General features: G+C 37.2%; 1 protein-coding gene across 2 annotated transcripts in view; it reads left to right on the top strand.

Moving 5' to 3' along the window:
• The window catches only part of lrrc4ba (leucine rich repeat containing 4Ba), a 63369-nt gene extending 41748 nt beyond the window's left edge, over positions 1-21621 (top strand). For both annotated transcript variants that reach the window (XM_068219038.2, XM_021474042.3), the window contains 2 exons: positions 7720-8222; positions 17677-21621. In XM_068219038.2, coding sequence (XP_068075139.1) covers positions 7977-8222; positions 17677-19620 — 2190 coding nt within the window. In that variant the 5' untranslated portion in view covers positions 7720-7976 and the 3' untranslated portion in view covers positions 19621-21621. The remainder of the gene's footprint in view (positions 1-7719; positions 8223-17676) is intronic.
• The last annotated feature ends 594 nt before the right edge of the window (positions 21622-22215 follow it).

Genomic DNA, 22215 nt, shown 5'->3' with positions numbered 1-22215 from the left:
ATGAAAACAGTTCAGTCAAAAGTATTTTAAATTACCTTTAAAATTGGTCAATGTTTTAGACTCCTCTATTTAGTGTCATTCACTGGTGATCAGGTTGATAGAAACACATCTTAATATCCTAATACCCCACTGTAAAAAATCGTATGATCAATTAGTCCTGACAGCATGTTTTGTAGGTCATTGTTATGTAAATGTAATGTGTATTTATATAGAGCATTTATTGTGAATGGCCGTACACCCAAAGCGCTTCACAATCATGAGGGGGGGGGGGGGGTCTCTTCACACCACCACCAGTGTGCAGCATCCACTTCGATGATGCGACGGCTGCCACAGGACAACGGCGCCAGTGCGCTCACCACACACCAGCTATTGGTGGAGAGGAGATACAGTGATAGAGCCAATTCAGTGGAAGGGGATGATTGGGAGGCCATGATCAAATGGGCCCATAGAGGGACTTTGGCCAGGTTACACCCCATCTCTTTCACGAGAAGTGCCATGGGATTTTTAATGACCACAGAGAGTCAGGACCTCGGTTTAACGTCTCATCCGAAAGACGGCGCCCACTGACAGTGTAGTGTCCCCTTCACTTTTACTGGGGCATTAGGACTCACACAGACCACAGGTTGAGCGCCCCCTGCTGGCCTCACTAACACCACTTCCAACAGCAACCTAGTGTTCCCTAGTGGTCTCCCATCCAGGTACTGACCAGGCTCAGCCCTGCTTAGCTTCAGTGAGTAACCGGTCTTGGGCTGCAGGGTGACATGGCTGTAGTTTAATTTAAATTATTAAACTAAGTTAATCATGTTCTAACTTGATTGTATAAGTTACGCAAGCTGTTTTAAGTCAGTTTAACATAAAAGTTTAATAAACTTAATTTGATTGAGATTTAAAAATGAAGGTAACCGTGATTTCCTACAGTGCAGGTGTAAATGGGGTCTGTGACTGTGGCTCAAACCTATACAAGGTTTTTTTTTTTAAAGGCATTTTTTTCCACCCAAAATTTAAAATGTACTCTTTATTTACGCCAAAGTGGTTCCAGCACTGAGTTTCTTTCGTCTGTTGAACACAAGGATTATGTATTTTGAAGAAAGCTTAAAACCTTTGCCTTCCACAGTAGTTAAAACAAATACTATGGTTAAAGGTTTCCAGCTCTATTCAAAATGATGAGCAAATGATGAGAGAATTGTTATTTTTGGGTGAACTGTCCCTTTATATCTTGTTTTAAGGATGACATTTTTGGCTTTTCTTCTTTTTTTCTTTTTTTGAGGGGAAAGGATCTTGCATGTACTGTATGCAAGATTATGTAAGAATATATTTGCAAAGATTGAGCAATGTTTTAACAGCTTATAATAGTTGACTTCATTTTATTTTAACATCCATCTGCTTGTAAATATTTCCACTTTGTGACTTTTAGAATGTCCTGTGAACTCTTGAATGAAGACATCACCTCACCCAAAAATAAAAAAAAATTTATCACCCTCAAGATATACTAAACTTGCTTTTCTACCATGGTAAGATGGCCATTAGCTATGTTTCCATCCACTTATTTTTCTACGCCTTTTGGAATATCACAAAAAAAATGCTTAATGTAAATGCCAAAATGCACATACAATTTGAAAAATGTCCAGACAGCTGCACTACACAAGATATTTGGCCAAAATGGTCGTGCCTAGCTGAGCCTGGTTTCTCTTGTATTTTTTTGCCTTTAAAGGACTAACCAGCAGACCGACAACACTGTAAAACCTCTTAAATGTTGTTTTGGCCATTCAAAATCCCTCAGCCAAGTCTGTCATCAAAGTAGGTCAGAATTACTCCCAGAAATGTCCTGAGTGTCTGCTTTGTCAAAAAGTCTACGTTCATTGCAGTTCAGCTTCTTTATCTGAGTCCCACATCAGCTTGATATTTGGTACCTGTTTATCAAGAAGTGGCGATTTTATCCTAAGCAATATTCTATTATTGTGCTCAAGTTTAATTTGCATCTTTGCATGAAAGCATAGCTATTAACTTCCAGTGTTTTTGCTCAATTTTAGGGCAAGTAAATAATCCTAAACTATCCTAAAAAAAAAAAAAAAAAAAACTGTCTGAAATTAACGGTTGAGAACTGTGCCTTCAAATAAAACACATGTCAGTGATTCAGCATGTACATTTAAAAATGTTAAAGAGGTTTAATATGTATTAATTAGATTATAAACCTTACCATTTCATGAGTGAGTATAGATTATAGATTAGTATAGATTATAGAGTGAGTATAGATTAGTGAGTAAGTTCCCCCAACTTTAAAATGATTTTAAGGCGGAGACAGATTAGGAGAGACAGGGCCATCATCGCAGCTTGCGCCTATGGTTTATATATGGTGTCCTCCACCATTCAGAGGAATTTGTGGGTACAAGAGAGATTTCAGGTCTAATGGAAGAAAATTGTGATCCCTTTCCTCCTCCATGTTTCCTTTTGTTGTTCCTCTATCGTCTCCTCACTTGCATTTCCTTCTACATCATTAAACCGCATAGAAGTACCACCACATTGTCACAAGCTTAATGACGTACAAAAAGGAATGCCTCAATAAATCTGATATCACTGTTCACATGATAGCTGTATTGTCACGTAATGTTTAACAGTCAGAACATTTCTTAACTCTGTCACATATGAGCAAAAAAAAAAAAAAAGTAAATTGGTTAACATTTAACTGGAAATGTAAACGGGGCCATAGTGTCTTGTTAGGGCACAGAGTTACGATGAAACCTGCTTACCTATTGTTTAAGCTTGAAATATTTATATTATTTGCTATTTAATTACCTCATGTGGAACTCTGAATCTGTCTCTCATTTCGGAGTCTGCTACTGTCCACCGGAGGTCACATTTTAGTAACAGACGCATGCTTTGAGAATGTTTCTGACTTAAACATGCAGTTTTCCTTCAAGGCAACCTGAGTTTTAAAATATAATTGGCTGACGTGGCATTGGGCGGGTTAAAAGAACCAACACAAAGACAGACGTTCTGGCTTGTAACTCACATTTTCAAAGCAGAATATCTGACATTGTTTTTCAGATAAACAGGAATGTTCACTTGGCATGTTTCTTAAATCTCTGCATTTTATGGTATTTCTATGCTTCAGAAGAGTCCAAAACTTATATACAGCACCTTTAAACTCTCATATTTTAAAAGACATTTGTCCAGTAGACTATTGTACTCAATACAAAGAAGGGAATAAAGGGGAGTAAATATTTTAAACATTATTTGATGTTATTTCTATGTGTTAAAGAAAAGACAAGAATATGAGGTCATATCTGCTGACACATATTCATTGCAGGGTCTTAGGTAATGCCTGGTTTTTAAAGTGTAATGTGACCTTTAAAAAAATAAACAACAAATAAGATAAAATAACGCAAATTTATGTGCATACAGACTTGTCTGGCAGAAACGTAACCTTTCCCGTACACATGAATAAGAATACTTGCACAGTTACTAGTGAACGAGGCATGTAGTGTGTTTACAGACATGCATAAGTGTGTGTTGTCATTGAACTCTATGTATATTCCATTGACTGTTCAAACTAATTTTATCACATCACCACCACATGCGCATATACACACACACACACACACACACACACACACACACACACACACACACACACACACACACACACACACACACACACACACACACACACACACACACACACACACACACACACACACACACACACCAGTTCGGTTATCTCTTCTCTCTCTATCTCTGCCTGTTTTATATTCATTCCCTTGTGTTGTCTTTCCTGCATCTCTTCCATCTTTCTTGTTGTTTTTGATGCACCTATGCTGTTGTTCTCCTCCTATCTCTCTGTCTGTTTCATATTCATCCCTTTCTATTAAGCCTTCCTCATGCTTCTCTCTCTGGGAGAAATTATTAATATTAATGTATCTCGCTCTCCTCTCTTTCCTCGCCCGCTATCTCGTCCTCTTAACATTTCCCTCTCTCCATATCTGTTCCTTACTGTCTGTCCCGCGTTCACATTTCACTTGGATCTCTCTCTCTTCCTCTCCTGCTCTCAGTCTCAGTATTCATCTATTAGTGTTGATGATTCTCTTCTATCCCTGCAGCTGTACAGTCATCTATCAGTTTAATAATCTCTCCATCCTTCTGCCTTCTGCCCTGCTCTCTCTCTCTCTCTTCATCTCTTGTCTTCCTTCCTCTCTTATTTTTCACTGCACCGACTGTAAAATCCTGTGTTAAATGAACATGCATGTCAGAGTACGATAATTAGGACCATCATCATTAGTAACGGCCCGTGTCTCATTGGATACCCTTATATAAGGTTACTGGAGTCTAAATAACCTGCAGTGAGAGGGAGCGGAGCCCTCTTGCATGGGGTTCGGCTTGAATTAGCCATCCATCAGCCAAAGCACACTGCACCAGTTAATGCTGCTCTAAGACCCCATGAGCCTCAAGCCTATGGACATAAAGATTAGTACCATAGTTCACACGTGCAGTGTTATTGTAGAAAAGCGCAAGGGAGCCAAGCGTGTAAATCTGGTGACGGTGAGTAGCCAGATCCATTCTGTCTTGCATAAATCTTAAATGCTTTGTAGCACACATTACAAGTTTGATACATTTTTGCCAGATTATTGGTTACATAGAAAGAAAAAAAACATAACTATATATATTCCATATTATTTAACCAATAAATTAAATGATTAATAAATTATTTATTAGGGGTGTGAACCTACTTTGGTCTCATAGTTCGGTTCAGTTACGATTATTAATTCAATTCCATCAATTTGGTTCAACTCGATATCTCGGAGCATCACAGTGCTATGACAATGCTTTCTATACACAGTTTGATATTTTACTTAGAAACAAAATTATTTTTGTGTTAAAATTGATCATTTATATTTATTTTATTTGTAATACATTTTTGTCATTTAATACAAGCAGTCAGATATATTTATTGTACCTTTAGTTTTGTTTGATACATTCAAAAAAGTGTTTTCTTTGAGCAGGTCAAATTAAAGTACATGCACAGAACAACATGAACAATTAGAGCAAATAAACTAATATAAATATTATCCCATTTGCTTTTTAAGCGTTCTTAAACGCCTATGATTGGTCACACGCTCAACAGAAAATGCTGCCGTTGGCTCTAACGGTCATTGCGGCTCTGGTGCTGTTCAGTGACATGGACACGTATGTTAAATCAGCTGATCCATTAAAGGTGGCTACGTTGTGGAAAAAATCTCAAACTGCAGACATACTCATGTCTGGATCCACAAGTAACATTATAACAGCAGAGATAGGCGATAAAATGTTATCTTACAAACACGCCAGCAGTTCAAAGGGGCCACAGAGAGTGTGAGAAAAAGAGAGAGAGAGTTTCAGCTTTCATTTTTTTTCTAGCTGGGTTCTGATGTATTTCCCTGTCAGTGAAAGACTGTCCAGCAAACTCACAAGCAGTGAATTGTGCTCAGTTCTCTGCTTTTTAAGCAGTTGGAGCGTTTTAATTACTCGCGGTCTCCTCTCTCGCCATTGTAATAATAAAATTGGTCTTCTGATATTTACCTCTGTAAACATTTTATTTTTCTCTTTGAAATTCTGTAGTTACTTAATGGTGAAAATGCTTTTATAGTAGGAAGATTGTCTCATTTCATGGATGATGCTGAAATAGACACAATGACAAAATAATGATCAAAATATTCAAGCAAAATCATTTGCCCATTGTCTTGTTAAAATGTCCACAAACTCTTAAAGCTGATCCAAGATCATGAAAAAAATTATGAAACCTGTAAGTGATTTGACACTGGGGGCGATCTAAATCAATGGTTCCCAAACTGGGTGGCGCAGTGGGTAGTACGTTCGCCTCACAGCAAGAAAGAGCTTTGGCTGGGCCAGCTGGCGTTTCTGTGTGGAGTTTGCATGTTCTCCCCGTGTTCGTGTGTGTTTCCTCTGGGTGCTCCGGTTTCCCCAAGTCCGAAGACATGTGGTACAGGTGAATTGGGTATGCTAAAACTGACTTTAGTGTGTGTGTGAATGGATGTTTCCCAGTGATGCGTTGCGGCTGGAAGGGCATTCGCTGCGGAAAAATAAAATTGCTGGATAAGTTGGCGGTTCATTCGGCTGTGGCGACCCTTGATTAATAAAGGGACTAAGCTGAAAAGAAAATGTATGTATGAATATTTTAGCTACGACCCACAGAAGACAAAAAAATAGTAGTTTTTAATAGTAAAAAATAACTACATGCAAATGAAAATCCATCAGCCTTTAAATTTTTTTTTTTCATAGGATCAGTTTGTTTGCGTTAGATTAACAACACAGCAATAGCATCAGCAGACTGAATTTATAGCACCGGGATAAATGTTCTAACACCTTTATGGCAATCAAATACATTTAAAATAAATACAGGCCACAACTGATTGAGAATGATCTTTGATTGGTGGCCTTCAAAATCAAACCAAGAATAGACTTGTGTTGAAAACATTGTGTACGCCAGTCTCTTTTGGCTTAGTCCCTTTATTATACTTTTTCAGCAAGTTTTTACGCAGCGGATGCCCTTCCAGCCGCAACCCATCTCTGTGAAACATCCACACACACATTCACACACACTACGGACAATTTAACCTACCCAATTCACCTGTACCACATGTCTTTGGACTGTGGGGGAAACCGGAGCACCCAAAGGAAACCCACGCGAACGCAGGGAGAACATGCAAACTCCACATAGAAACTCCAACTGAGCCGAGGCTTGAACCAGCAACCTAGTGACCTTCTTGTTGTGAGGCGACAGCACTACCTACTGCGCCACTGCTTCTCCCCCAGTTTCTTTAGTTAAGGTTAATACTAAATTAATAAATGACTATAAAAATGATATGGTTGTTAGACTGTTGCATTTTTTGTGTGTTGTCAATATGCTCATGTTTATATAGGCCTATTATTGTGTGCACAACGTTTGTATATTTATAACCACCTCAGAGGAATTTGGGGGTCGGAAATCACTAGCATTGTTATTTTAGGGGTCACAGGCTGAAAAATCTGGGAACCTCTGATCTAAATAAACCCATGTGATTCATGTGGATTTTGTGGTATTACACAGATTTTCAACCATTTTCAAGATTTCCTAAACAGTTATGATGCAACAAAGCCTCTTTTACTGAAATCACGTGACCTTGCCAATTTGATACGCACTCTGAATCAATGATCTAAAATAAAAGATTCGTAAAGATTCTTGATGGAGTGCTTCAAACGCAGCCATCACTAGTTTGAACTGCGAGAAGCACAGCAAAGTTTTAGGGCCATGCAACTTTCCCATTTTGTGCTCAGATGGACTAAATCTTTGAATAAAATAAGTTTTAATACAAGCTAAATGCATGTTTATTGCAGATATGAAATATATAGGCAACAGGTTTACTCAATTCACCTGTTTTGACCCTTGCATGCAGCAGCTACTTAAATGATATTTTGCATGTCTGCTGGTTACATAAAGCATGAACACATATCAAGAGGATCATTAACGCGCACAGACAGAGAACCTGCGTGCATTTCTAATGTACAGTAGCACTGCATATGAAACGTCTTTAGTCTCTGCATCCCTAAAAACCATTTTGTTCCTGCCAACTTGATGCATTCATTTCCTTGAACATTCATTTGATTGCAATTATGTTATTATACCTCAAATATCTGTCTTTGTAAGAGTAACAAAACATGGCTTTCTTCTTTGTTTCTCCTTTGCAGTAAAACATGTATTCATCACAAAGAGGCCTGTCAAAGAAGAGGAGTTGTTAAGGCTAAGGCGACACAACTTATGTAATTGTATCCATATAAAAAAAAAAATAAGCAAGGACAAGATAAGCCACCGACCAAGGAGATGGAGGATTTCTGCTAAAAAAAAAATGCAGGAGTGACATCTATTAAAGAGACGTCATACGAAAGACACTGGAATAAGCCTATCATCCTCTTTGGAATAAAGGAAGGGTCATGACCCAGTTGCCATGCGCATCACCACGGTGACCAGCCTTCCTAGTCCCTCCCCCCTCCTCCTCTTATTGGTCCAGCTGCTGTTGCGGCTCCTCCTCCCAGGTCAAGAGGCAGTGGGGGCCGCCTCCACCTGTCCTGCGGTGTGCAGCTGTTCCAATCAAGCTAGTCGAGTGATTTGCGCAAGACAACACTTAGAAGAGGTGCCCGACAATATATCGAACAACACACGATACCTCAACCTACAGGAGAACACCATACAGGTAAACCATGTCTACTTTGGCTGGGGTTGTTTATTTTTCAGGGCTCCAGACTAATTGGTCACATTTCTAGTACGACAAAATTGTTATGCTGGCGAAACTACTGAATGCCAAAACTGATAAATGATGACATTTTGTTGCGCATGAGATACATTAAAGGTTGTAATGAAATGGTGCTACTTGTTTGAACTAGTGATGGGAAAATATTATTATATCCAATATAATAATAATAATAATAATAATAATAATAATAATAATAATAATAAATTCCTTACATTTATATAGTGATTTACTGGTCACTCAATTCGCTTTACACATTTTTATGGGGAAATCTCTTCATCCACCACCTGTGTGCAGCATCCACCTGGATGATGCAATGGCAACCATATTGAACCAGACTGCACACCATTGGTGGAGAGGAGACAGAGTGATGAAGCCAATTATTATATGGGGATGGTTAGGAGGCCATAAAGGACATAGGCTAGTGGGAAAATTTGACCAGGATGCCAGGGTTAAACCCCTACTCTTTTTGAAGGACATCCTGGGGTTTTTAACGACCACAGAGAGTCAGGATCTCGGTTTAATGTCTCACCTGAAAGACGGCACTCACTGAGCAGCATAGTGTCCCCATCAATATATTGGGGGTTAGGACCCACACAGACCACAGGTTGAGCACCCCCTGCTGGTCTCACTAACAACACTTCACTAACACAACAGATATGTTTAAATGCAACAAAACATGCAGGCATAACATGCATTGGAATTGTGAACTTTAAATTGAAAGTATACCTCATAATTTATTATATAACTTATAATGTTTGTTCGATTCTATTGTGGGCTCTGCAAAACGGGCCAACATAAGAAAATATACTATTATTCCTTTGAATTTGACAAAATTCATTAAAGTCTCATTAAGATGTCCACAAACTCAAAGCTGATCTGAGAGCTGGAAAAAAATAGAAAAACTGTTTAGTAATTCAATACTGGGGGGCAATCTGAATGAACCCCTGTGATTCAAGTAAATTTTATAATATCTGCTTGTTAAGTGTGACGTCACTCAAAACGGCTTCCGGGTCCAACCGTTTTATCAAACTGTATGGGGAGACTCAACAAATGGTAATAACATATTTATATAAAACGAAAATCATGATTGCAATATACAGTTGAAGTCAGAATTATTAGCCCCTCTGTTTATTTTTTCCCCAATTTATGTTTATTGGAGAGAAGATTTTTTGGTAACACTTTATAATAACTACACACTATAAACCATTTATTGAGCGTTCGCATCTAGTGAATTCATTATCTGTTAAGCATTGACTCTACATTAATAAACGTTAGTAAGCAGTTTACAACTGCAGCTACAAATGCTGTATTCTTGACTTACAACCACATGTATAATGTGCTTAATAATTGTATTTTCATACTTTGTTAATGATTTATTTTTTATTACTAAATTAAGTATTGCATTATTTACAAACCAGTAATTTAAGCAAACCAGTTATTGCCTGAATAATAAAATATATAAATGTTATATAAATGTTATATAAATGTTGATTTCAATAGTTTATTAATCATTTACTAACTCATTCTGAATGATCTTTAAAAACCACCAACTTCTCTTAAATACAACTGGTTTGTAAATAATGCAATACTTAACAGATAATGAATTCACTAGATGCGAATGCTTAATAAATGATTTATAGTGTGTAGTTATTATAAAGTTTTACAGATTTTTTTTAACACATTTCTAATCATAATAGTTTTAATAACTCATTTCTAATAACTGATTTCTTTTATTTTTGCCATGATGACAGTAATTTCCCTGAGATGGGTGGCAGCTGGAAGGGCATTCTCTGGGTAAAAACTTGCTGGATAAGTTGGCGGTTCATTTTGCTGTGGCGACCCTTAGATTAATAAAGGGACAAGGCCAACAAGAAAATGAATGAATGAATGAATGAATGAATGAATGAATGAATGAATGAATAAATGAATGAATGAATGAATGAATGAATGAATGAATGAATGAAAGTAAATAATATTTGACTAGATATTTTTCAAGACACTTCTATGCAGCTTAAAGTAACATTTAAAGGCTTTACTAAGTTCATTAGGTTAACTAGGCAGGTTAGGGTAATTAGGCAAGTTATTGGATAACGATGGTTTGTTCTGTAGACTATCGAAAAATATAGCTTAAAGGGGATAATAATTTCGTCTTTAAAATGGTGTTTAAAAAATTTAAAACTGCTTTTATTGTAGCCGAAATAAAACAAATAAGACTTTCTCCAGAAGAAAAAATATTATTATACATAGTGTGAAAATTTCCTTGCTCTGTTAAACAACATTTGGGAAATATATATATAGATATAGATTCAAAGGGGGTTATATATATAGATATATAAATTTTATAAATTTTTAAAATATTGATGTTTGTGATGTAGCAGGTCCAGAGACTGTTGTGTACACCATGATTTTATATAAAATTAAAATGTGTAATAGGACTACAAAGTGGTCATAAATGAATATTTTCGCAATGTAAATAAAGAGCAGCTTGGACACGGAAACAGTATTTCATATAGCACAACTTAACAAGTGGATTGCATTGCCCCACCCCAGTGGAAAACAATTGAAAAAACGTAAACCATTTTTTCAAACAGTTATGACATAACAAAGCCTCCTTTACTGAAATCACATGACCTTGCCAATTTGATACATACTCTGAACCACTGATCTGATAAAAAAAAAAGATTCGTAAAAAGATTTGTAAAGATTTTGAAGCTTCATGATGCAGTGCTTCAAAAGCAGCCATCACTAGTTTCAACAACAGCAGTTCAGAAAAGTTTTTAGTGCCATACGAACTAGAGAAAATGCGATTCACCGAAAAATAGTTTAGCTGACCACTAAACATCCATTAGGGTATGTTTGATTTATTTAAAGGGCTCTCTGAAACAAGCCTAAAATGGTTTTGAGTGCCACCATTCTCCTCAACACTGTGGAAAACATCTGAAACACTGGTTATGTGTACATGAACACAAATAATACATGTGTAATCAGATTGACTGTGTAATCATATTCTAAAGCAGGAGTACCCAAACTCAGTCCTAAGGGGCTGGGGTCCTGCAATGTTTAGTTCCAGCCCCAATCAGACCCACCTGTGCTGGCTAATTAAGCTCCTACTAGTTTTTCTAGAAACACTAGTGCAGGTGTGTTGAAGCAAGTTGGAGCTAAAATCTGCAGCACATCACCCCTCCAGGACCGAGTTTGGGCACCCGTGATTTAAAGCATCCGACTTAATTGATCCGACAGAATTTGATCCAAATTAAAATTTTATTGTATTTGAAGGAGTAGTTAATTCCTTTTCTAATCCAATCCAACAGTATAAAAATGAATACGTAAACCATGGGTCTCAAACTCTATTCCTGGAGGGCTGCAGCGCTGCAGTTTTGCTCCAACCCTAATCAACCACAGCTGATCCAACTAATCAATATGTTCAAGACTACTAGAGACTGTTAAGCAGATGTAAGTTGGAGGTGGTTGAAGCTAAAGCTAGATCTGCAGCCCTCCAGGAATTGAGTTTAAGACCACTGATGTAAACGCTTGAATTAGACTACTTTTTCAATTGTATACAGAGGTCTCTAGGACATATGTGAAGTGCACTGTTAAAATGTGTAAGCCTGGACGTATCTTAATAAATGCATGATAAAGCATTTAACACCACAGGCAATATATTTTCATTAGGCTGCTTAATGAAGCACTGTATTTTAGAAGCGCACTGAAGCCTAAATATAAGTTTAAATCAGCCCTATACATAATTTAATTAAAACAAAACTAATACAGCAGAAGTAACATATTAGAAATTAGAATTAAAAAGTGAAATGAAGGAAATTTGGAAAAAAACAATTAACACCCAAAAGAGTGTATATAGTCATTTCTTATTAAGTATACAATAATTGTTGCACCTTTCAGTCCTGCATTCACTTAATTTTATTATTATTAGATTATACTAACAATAAACTATTAAATACTTTTCTTATTAATGTGCATGAAGATCACCCTGTCTGGGGAACGAACTTTTGAAATTAAAACTAAGAGACACATGTAGCCTGCTTAAAAAATACAAAAACAATACAAGTTTTTTAAATTATGCTATATCCAAACAGTACAAGTTTTAAACAATGTATATAACACACAAATAAAAGGATATTGTAATCAGATTACATTTAGAGTACATGCAAACAGACTGCAATCAGATTCAATTAGTTCAGATTGATGAAAATGGGTGCATGTTAACATAGCCACAGTGGCTGTGTTTCACTCCACTTGTAGAGCTTCCCTTTCCTTGTTCCCTTGGGGGAATCCCCATTGCCATTTTAAAGTGAATGAGGGAAGCTGACATGGACATTTCAGATATTTCTTCTGTTAATAAGTCATATTAGTTGGCATTTATATTTGATACAGACTATATTTTATATAGACTAAAAGTCTTTATAGTTCTTTTGGTTTGAAAAACGTAAAATTAGACAACTTTTTGGGTTTTACAGTGTACCACAGTAAAAAATGTGAAGGTAACTCAAACTATTTGAGAAAACGGATTAAAACAATAGCTTTGAGGTTCAAAAACTAATCCTAATGAGTACTGTGAACTTAATCCAAATGAGTGAATGAAGCAATTTGAGCACAGTAAAACCCCATAAATGGAGAACTCAAGCCAGTTGAGTACTGTAAAACTCAATAAGTTAAGGCAACCATTTGTGGAAACCGATTGCTACAAACCATTTGAGTTAAAAAAACTGATCTATACGAGTACTGTGAACTTACGCCATTTAAGTTGAAGTAATGAGGTTTTTAATGAGTTCAAAACTAATTTCAAATGAGTAGAATTTACTTTTTAGTAAATTGACTACACTCTGTTGGGTTTTACAGTGTAGTAAATGTTATACAGTACATTACATCATCATGATCTGCAAATGTATAAGATATAAATGTAAAGATAAGATTTTTTTTTACCATTTTTTACAGATCAGTTTAAGAACTCTAAATCCTTCCATACAAACTTTATTCATATTATTATTAATATGACAATCAGCCCTTCTGAATCATATGTTGGTGCCACTAGCACCAGTACTCTCGATTGTTAGTCTGGAGCCTTGTGTTTGTTTGTTTCTTAGCTTTATCGACTGTCAGTTTCACTAATGTTGCTTGAACACTTAGCGCTAATGGCTCAGCCTTGCTCAAATATTTAGGATTCAGTGTGGAGTCAGGTGTTAAAATGACCTACTTTGTGTGAGAAGATTTAGATTTATTCTCAAGATGAAGATAACAGTAAATACCCGGCTAATCCTGACACTGAAAGTGTTAACCAAAAACTAGCTTATTAAAAAAAAAATAATAATAATAATAATAATGCTGTTCAACAAGCCTCTACTTAAGCATTGAACATTCTGATTTGGTTTGTTGTGTCCTCGAGCCCCACTTGAAATGATTAAAAATCTAAAAATGTTTTAATACCTGAAGGCATCCTAGATTCTTTGGCTTCATTCTCTCCCGTAGCATTTTACCACAAGAGTGCAGCTCTGACAGTTTCCACCCTCCTCTTCAACACCCCCAACCCTGTGTGTTTAGCACCCTCCTCCCTCCCCTGCTCCATATACAGAGGGGATTGTGGCAGTAGGCCAGGAGGAAGCTTCTCGCTGCCCAAGAAAAGCAGTTCTGGCGGCATCAGATGCACAGAGACAAACACTTTCAAAGCCCGTCCTGTTTAGGAAGTGTCAATATTCTCTAGTCTTTTCAGTTATTTATTTATATTTCCAGCCTGGTTAGTGCATTATTATAATCTGACAGTTTTTTGTTGTTGTTGTTGTTGTTCTTTGGTTAAGTGAAGTTGACGTGCTTCCATCTCTAATTAGAGAAATTCACACATGTAGCCCTAATTGTGTTGGGTTACTGAAGGGATGGTTCACCCAAACAGAAAAATTCTCTCATCATTTACAGTTAAACAGTAAAGTTTTACCATTTTTAAATCCATTCTCTGGGTCAAGCAGGAGCACTTTAATCTTAGCTTAGCATAATTCTTTAAATCAGATCATTACCATTAGCATCTCACTCACAAATGACTGAAAAGTTTCAAGAATTTTCCCATTTAAAGCTTGACTCTTACATCATGTAATATGTTTGCCTTGAAACTATAGTCTCATTCTGGAGCAATAACCTTGTCATATCAGCCTAGAACAGTGGTTCCCAAAGCGGGGGTCGCGGGACAATGACAGGGGGTCGCTTTGTGATTTCCAAAATTTAACTTAATTTTATTAAACTACAATATTTTAGCCATAACCCACAGATAATAAAAAAACAACAATATGCAAATGAAAACCCATCAGCCTTAAAATTATTTTTAATAGGATCGCTGTGTTTATGTCATATTAACAACAAAGCAATAGCATCAGCTGCAGCAGACTGATTTCATAGCACCAGGGTAAACTGTCTGACACCTTTATGGCAATCAAATACATTCAAAATGAATACAGGCCACAACTGAACATTGAGAATGATCTCTGATTAGCAGCCTCCAAAATTAAACCAAGAATAGACTTGTGCTGAAAGCATTGTGTCCACCAGTCTGTTTAGTTGAGGTTAATATTAAATTAAACAAATTAATAATTGACTATAAAAATGATATGGTTGTTAAGACTATTGCACTTTTTGTGTTGTCAATATGCTTGTGTTTATATAGGCCTATTGTTGTGTGTGCAACATTTGTATATTTATAATCACCCAAGATGAATTTCGGGGGTTGCGAGTCACTGGCATTATTTTAGGGGTAGTTTGGAAACCCCCGGCTTAGAAAATAACAACTGTTGATGTTCTGTTGATCTAAATACACAATGTAACTACAGAATAGTCAAGCTTTAAATAGAAAAAATTATCAAAACTCTTTTTTTTTTTTCTTTTTTTTTGAGCAAATGCTTATGGTCTAATGTCTAATCCGATTTAATGATTTATGTTATGCCAAGCTAAAAGTACTACTGCCAGACCTGGAGATCGGCTGAATTTTTAAAAAATGATCAAATTAAATTATTTTTATAATCTCAAAATTAAATGAACCTTTTTTCCTAAAAAAATAAAATAAAAAAAGTAAAATAAAAAAAACTGGAGTGTTTCTTTAAAACTAGTATACTAGTTAAAAATGATGTCCTAATTTTTTTATTTCTGGAATTTTTACACATTTAAATAAATAAATAAAATAAATAAAATATAGATTTGTTTCATTGTTTAAATAAGTGCTAAATGAAGAAAAAAAGATTAAGGGAAAAAAAAAAAGATTGCATTTCTTAACTCCTAATGTCGCTAGTTAACACACTCAATGCTGTATTTTGCAACACATCCCATAATTTCTAAAATTTCAGCCTCTACCAAATGGTAGATATGCGGGTTTATGGTAAAAGTACTGGAATAAATTCCTGTACTATGAAAAATCTGAAAATGTGTAATAATGTAAGACCATAAAAATAATCAGAATAAAACATTTTTGAATACTAAATAATCTTTTTTTTTTTAAAGTATGTCATAAAATATTTCAGATTCTCATTTAATGTGTTGTTGTTGTAGTTTTTTTTTACAGTAAAACCAAATTTAAGTGTAGTACAGCAACAGGATAATGTGTTTTTTTTTTTTTTTTTTTTGTAAAACGACAATGCTGTCTATGTAAACCAGGGGTGTCAGCTCGGTCCTGGAGGGCCGTTGTCCTGCATATTTTAGTTCCAAACCCAAATAACACACCTGAACCAGCTAATCAAGATCTTTCTGGCTCTAGAAACTTCCTGGCAGGTGTGTTAAAGGAAGTTGGAGCTAAACTGTGCTGAATTACACCACTGGTGTAAACCATTATTTAAACAGTCATTTAACAGTTATTATTTAAAACAGTCAAAATATGGTCAACCATTTGGTAAAGCAGTCAGTTAAAGGGTTACAAAAAACAATGTTTATGTTGAGATGGTTTCAAAACCCATCAAAGGCTCATTTCTTCTGTTTATATATTTTGAAAAATGTTGGAAACTGGTTGCCAATTATATACATATTTTTTTCCTACTATAAATTTCAGTGGCTTCTGGATACCAGTGTTCTTCAAACTATCTTATTTTGTGTAAAGAAAATGAATGAACTAATTAATTGACAATGTTTAGCAATGGTATATGTTAAACATAATATTAAAATAAAAGTGTGTTGTCAATTTATTTTAGATGCTCCTAAACAAAGAGAACTGGTAAAAAAAAATCTAGACCTAGTAGCTGGAGCTGCACTCTTAGCAAGGAGACAATATTAGGTATTGAGTATTGCAATTGACAAAATAGCCACATACAGTCATTTTAGGGCCAAGCACTTGAGGAGCACAACATGCTTTTTTTGACATCTGCTTCTGCGGTTAATTAGTCAGAAATAAGATTTTTTTTAAAGTAATGCTTAAGAAAGAACTGCAACACCAATATTCTTGAAATCTCAAACATTCATTTTACCAAAACAGTCACATTAACAATTAACATAATTTTGACAATAATTAACAGGACAAATTATAATGTGAGATTGTATAAAACTGAATATTAATATTTATTGATTGATTGATAAATTGATTGTTAAAGACATGCATGCAAGATGATAAGTGGTGTATGTTGTGTGCATGAATCCTCATGCAGCTGTGTGGTGAAACCTCATGTAGTTATTTTCTATACAGTTGATATTGATCTTTTGCTCTAAGTTCCAAAAAAAAAAAACATCATTAAAGTAAAGCAACCCGTGCTGTACTGCAGGTCTTCTGAAGCCATATGATGACTGCAAAAGAACTAAAACTTATTTCATTATTCATAATGTTCCCTTTCAAGAATCGTGCAACAATGCCCTGCAAGTTTAAAACCAAACAGAATTCGTTCTTGCTTGTCAGAACTGAACATGGTTCAAATGCCAGTTCAAATGTGTCGAATTACATTTGAGTGCTGCAGCGGAGGGGAAGATTTGCCGTGAACAGCAACTTAAATGATATTCTGTTCCTTGCTCAAAGCTGTTATATGGCTTCATTTTAATGCGATGTTACAATGTTGTATTTTCTTCCTATTTTTTAAGCATTGAAGAAATGGTTAACAAGAACAGAAAGAAACAGATTTTTCAAAAATTGGCTTTTGTGCTTTATGGATTAAAAATAACAGCATACGGTTTTGGAACAACATGAGGTTGTGTAAACGATGACATTGTTTATTTTTGGGTGAACTATCCCTTTAATGTGTGTTACTTCAAACATTACGAGTGACAACTTGCAAAACATTTTATCTGAAAATCACAACAGTCAGTATTTGATGTACTTTTTTCAACTTGTGTATGACTTGATATTTTCTAAGATATTATTCCTTCACAGGAACAAAGTTATCACACATTACTCTAATCCTAAACTTGTACCTGTAATTTTCTCACTTAGGTGATAAAATCAGACACATTCAAGCATTTGCGGCATCTGGAGATCCTCCAGCTCTCCAAGAACCAGATTCGACAGATAGAGGTTGGTGCATTCAATGGCCTTCCAAACCTCAACACTCTGGAACTGTTTGACAACCGCCTCACGCTGGTGCCATCGCAAGCTTTTGAGTACCTTAGCAAGCTGCGGGAACTGTGGTTACGAAACAATCCCATCGAGACCTTACCAGGCTACGCATTTCACCGCGTTCCCTCGCTGCGGCGTCTTGACCTCGGAGAACTCAAGAAGCTGGATTATATATCTGACGCAGCCTTTGTTGGACTCATCAATCTGCGCTACCTGAACTTGGGTATGTGTGGCCTGAAGGACATCCCTAACTTGACTCCCCTGGTGCGACTGGAGGAGCTAGAGTTGTCTGGGAACAGACTGGAAATCATCAGACCAGGATCTTTCCAAGGCCTGGAATCTTTGCGCAAGCTATGGCTCATGCACTCTCAGATGTCAGTCATTGAGCGTAATGCTTTCGATGATCTCAAGAATCTTGAGGAGCTCAACTTATCTCACAATTCCCTGCACTCTTTGCCCCATGACCTTTTCACTCCACTTCAAAAGCTGGAGCGAGTGCACCTTAACCACAACCCATGGGTTTGCAACTGCGATGTGCTGTGGCTAAGCTGGTGGCTAAAAGAAACTGTGCCGAGCAACACAACTTGTTGTGCACGATGCCATGCACCCCCCTACCTGAAGGGAAAATACATTGGGGAATTGGACCAGAGCCATTTCACTTGCTATGCCCCTGTCATTGTGGAGCCACCCACCGACCTCAATGTAACGGAGGGCATGGCTGCCGAGCTCAAGTGTCGCACTGGTACGTCTATGACCTCTGTGAATTGGATCACACCAAATGGCACCCTAATGACCCATGGCTCCTATCGTGTCAGGATTTCAGTGCTGCATGATGGCACATTGAATTTCACCAATGTTACACTGCGTGACACTGGACAATACACCTGCATGGTGACCAACTCAGCTGGGAACACTACGGCAACTGCTGTCCTGAATGTGACCGCAGCAGACGTTAGTGTCAACTACACCTACTTCACCACAGTCACAGTAGAAACAGTGGAGACTACAGGAGAGGAAGATTCTGCCTTGCGTACCTTTAACGAGACTTTCATCCATATTCCTGGTCCGACCCCTTCTGGGCATCTCTGGCATGAAGTTGTTCCCACAACTGCCTCTTCTCTCTCAATCTTTGGCTCATCGTCTTCTCCTCGAGCAACCAAACCCACATTCACAGTCCCCATTTCTGAGCCCAGTTACCCCTCTGGACTGGATGACGTGATGAAAACGACCAAGATCATCATTGGTTGTTTTGTGGCCATTACCTTCATGGCTGCTGTCATGTTGGTGGTGTTCTACAAGCTGAGAAAGCAGCACCAGTTGCACAAACATCATGGGCCGGCACGAGCCATTGAAATCATTAATGTTGAAGATGAGATTGGAGCTGGAACGGGCCTGCGTGGCAGCGGCATCTCAGGAGGATCCACAGTACCCCAAATAGGGTCTGGAGGAGGCGGACAGAGTTTGCGGCTGCACCATCCTGAAATTGTCAACCTCCCCAACCTTGCACGAGCAGACCATCTTAATCATTACTACAAGCCCCATCACTTCAACAATAACATGATGGGTCTGGGCCTTGGTGGAGGCCTAAATAATAACAACAACCCTTCACCCTGCTCCCAGGTCCAGACACCCATCTCTTGCACGCAGGTGCCAGTCTCTGCAGGAAGTACATCATGCTCCATACCTTCTCCAATGCCTCTGCCAACCCTTGGCATCCACGGGTCACTGAAAGGCCTGATGGGTAAAGGGCAGAACCCACAGATTGAGCCATTGCTCTTCAAGAGTGGCTCCAAGGAGAATGTCCAAGAAACCCAGATCTGAAGTTGAGAAAGTGAGGAAGGGAGAGGGGGAGAAAGTTAAATGTGCATATAAGAAATGGAGAAAGAATATCAGGGAGACAGAAACAGATGAAGGGTATTGGCTGTTCAACCCCTATGGGTATGTTCTCAGGAGTAATGAGAAAGGCAGACCCAGCATTGTATGAAATATTACCTACACAAGAATACAGCTGTGAAATCACTACAAAGTACATATGCTGGCAAAGAGTGGGAGTATTTCTAGAAGGAACACAGGCAACCAAACCAGAGTTTAAAATCAGTCTTGCCATACTCTGCCCCGCACGCATCAAGGGGGATCATCAAACATCAGCAAACAAAACTACACCTGCCAACAAAATATAAATCGATAGTTTTTTTCGTGCAATGCAAGATTGATAATTACGTGCCAAAACTGCACCAATCTGTGCCAAAGCAAAATCTTTGCACATCAGCATCACTACGCATATGTACAGACATATTTCAGAAGATGAAAAGACCTGTGTGTACATCACATCACATACAGAACTCCACCAATAAGGCAGAGATGCTACTAAAATGAAAATCATATGCACCATTAGGTAGGAAGTGTATATAGAAATACATGGAAACCTTAGGTATATGGACAGTGGTTGAGAACGGAAGACCACTTGTGCAGATGGTTTAGAGAAACTCCGATAACAAAATGCATCATTACGATTTTGTAGTACTATGATGGAAAGATGGATTAGTAGACCAGCACTGTGTAGAGGGCTTGTGTTTCAAGATGATGACGGACACAGTCTCTCCCCTTTCTCCAAGGCTTTCACGGTGGAGGGGAAGAGAGGAAAAACAAACAAGAACCTAAAGCGCAAAAAGACAAGTGAAAGTTATACAAATTTTAAAAGAATATATAAACTATGAAAGTATACATGATATATAAATATATTTTCATTCAGAGAAATAAATTATGAAGAATATTTGCATTTTTTTCTGACTGAAAGCCACGGCTTTTGAAGAATTAGCAGCTGCTGCTGTAGCTCTGTCATTGAAAACTCCTTTCTCTCCATAAAAACAAAAATGCGCCTGAAACTGGTACGTCCTCATGGGACTTAAGGGCATCCTGAGGAGACTGAGGGACAGGGATGGATTTGTGGAAAATATGTTTAATTTCAGATCATTTGGCTTTGTTTTATAAGTGTTACAAGGTTCCCCTTTTCTATACCTAACAGGGTAAATGAGGAGAGGTTACTTTAATTTGCATTATATATACACAATACTGTCTAAATCCACTGGCCTATAGGATCCAAATTGGGTCGATTGGTTATCACCATTATCAACAGAAGACAATAATGATGATACTATGTAATGCAATGAAGGGAAAAAAACACTGTAAAAGTTGATCTACATGCTGCTATTCTGAGAAAGAGTATTTTAGTGGGACATTTTTATTGAAATCAGAGTAAAAAGAGGCTCTTGTTGACATTACATTACCTCTGCTATCATCATTATTGACAAAACATCAAGTGTCAAAAGCATAGCGGATTTGGTGTGTTTCTTTGTTTTACCTAGAGGTGATGTTTGTTTTCATTGTGTAAAAATGATTGTCACTACTGCTAATAATCCCCTCAGAAAAGCTGGAATAACAGTGGACGTACTGACAACGACTTGCTTGAAGCACTATGAAGCCACAACAACTCCAAACACGGAAATAGATGGGCCTTAAAATGGCCCCCTAAATGGCCTGTCCCCTGTTTTGTACAAGACGAAACTTTACCAGGACCCTGCTTTTTTGCCATTGTGATTTAACAAGATTCAGAACAGAACACAAACTCTGGTGAATACTGCAGGGGTAAAATGGATTATTGCGAACACTTTGTCCAGACATGTGGACGAAACTACTGTTTGAGAAAAGCGAACAGAGGACCTTTTGAAAGGTAAGAGAAAACCCACTCAGTGAGCAAGATTGGAGTTTGGAAAGCTTTTTTAAAAAAACGAAAATGGACAAATAAATGAAACTATAGAAACTTATAGAGCTCTTTTAAAACAAATCTATTATGATAATAAGTGTCTTTCATTATTTGTTTTTACCTAGTTTCTTTTTGTTTCTTTTTCAAAATCAAGTGTTATCTTAATTGTAATATTGTTATTGTTATTATAATTAGCTAATATTACACGTTATAATTATGAAAAATGTTCTGTTAGCAGAAGTCACTTCGAAATTTAAAAAAAAATATATATACACACATATATATGGCACACAAAATGGCAACTGAAATTGTGAAACTTGGTGGCATTGATTTGTTCAGTTTTTCTGTTTCTCATGTATTTGAGGTACCACTGTATGTAACCCCTTAGAGCGTAAGCTTTGTGACAGTTCTCCCGAGATGCAGACAGAATGTGATTTGGCTGGTGGTAGAGTTCTTCTCTGCAGAGAAATAGATATGAGAGAGAGAGGAAAAAGAGAGACCGGGTTTCTGATACATGCCTGTTCTCAGAATGTCACCCATTATCAGTGCCGAGAAGTGCGACTGTGCCATGTCAACACCCTGTTGCCACAGCAACACGCCTTCGCACTAATGTGCCAAACACTGTCAGAGCCAGGGTGCCATCTTTGTGGGTC

Source organism: Danio rerio, chromosome 3 (assembly GCF_049306965.1).
Source record: "Danio rerio strain Tuebingen ecotype United States chromosome 3, GRCz12tu, whole genome shotgun sequence".
Taxonomy (NCBI): domain Eukaryota; kingdom Metazoa; phylum Chordata; class Actinopteri; order Cypriniformes; family Danionidae; genus Danio; species Danio rerio.
Note: the sequence above shows the minus strand (reverse complement) of the source record. Positions and strands in the feature narration are given on the sequence as shown.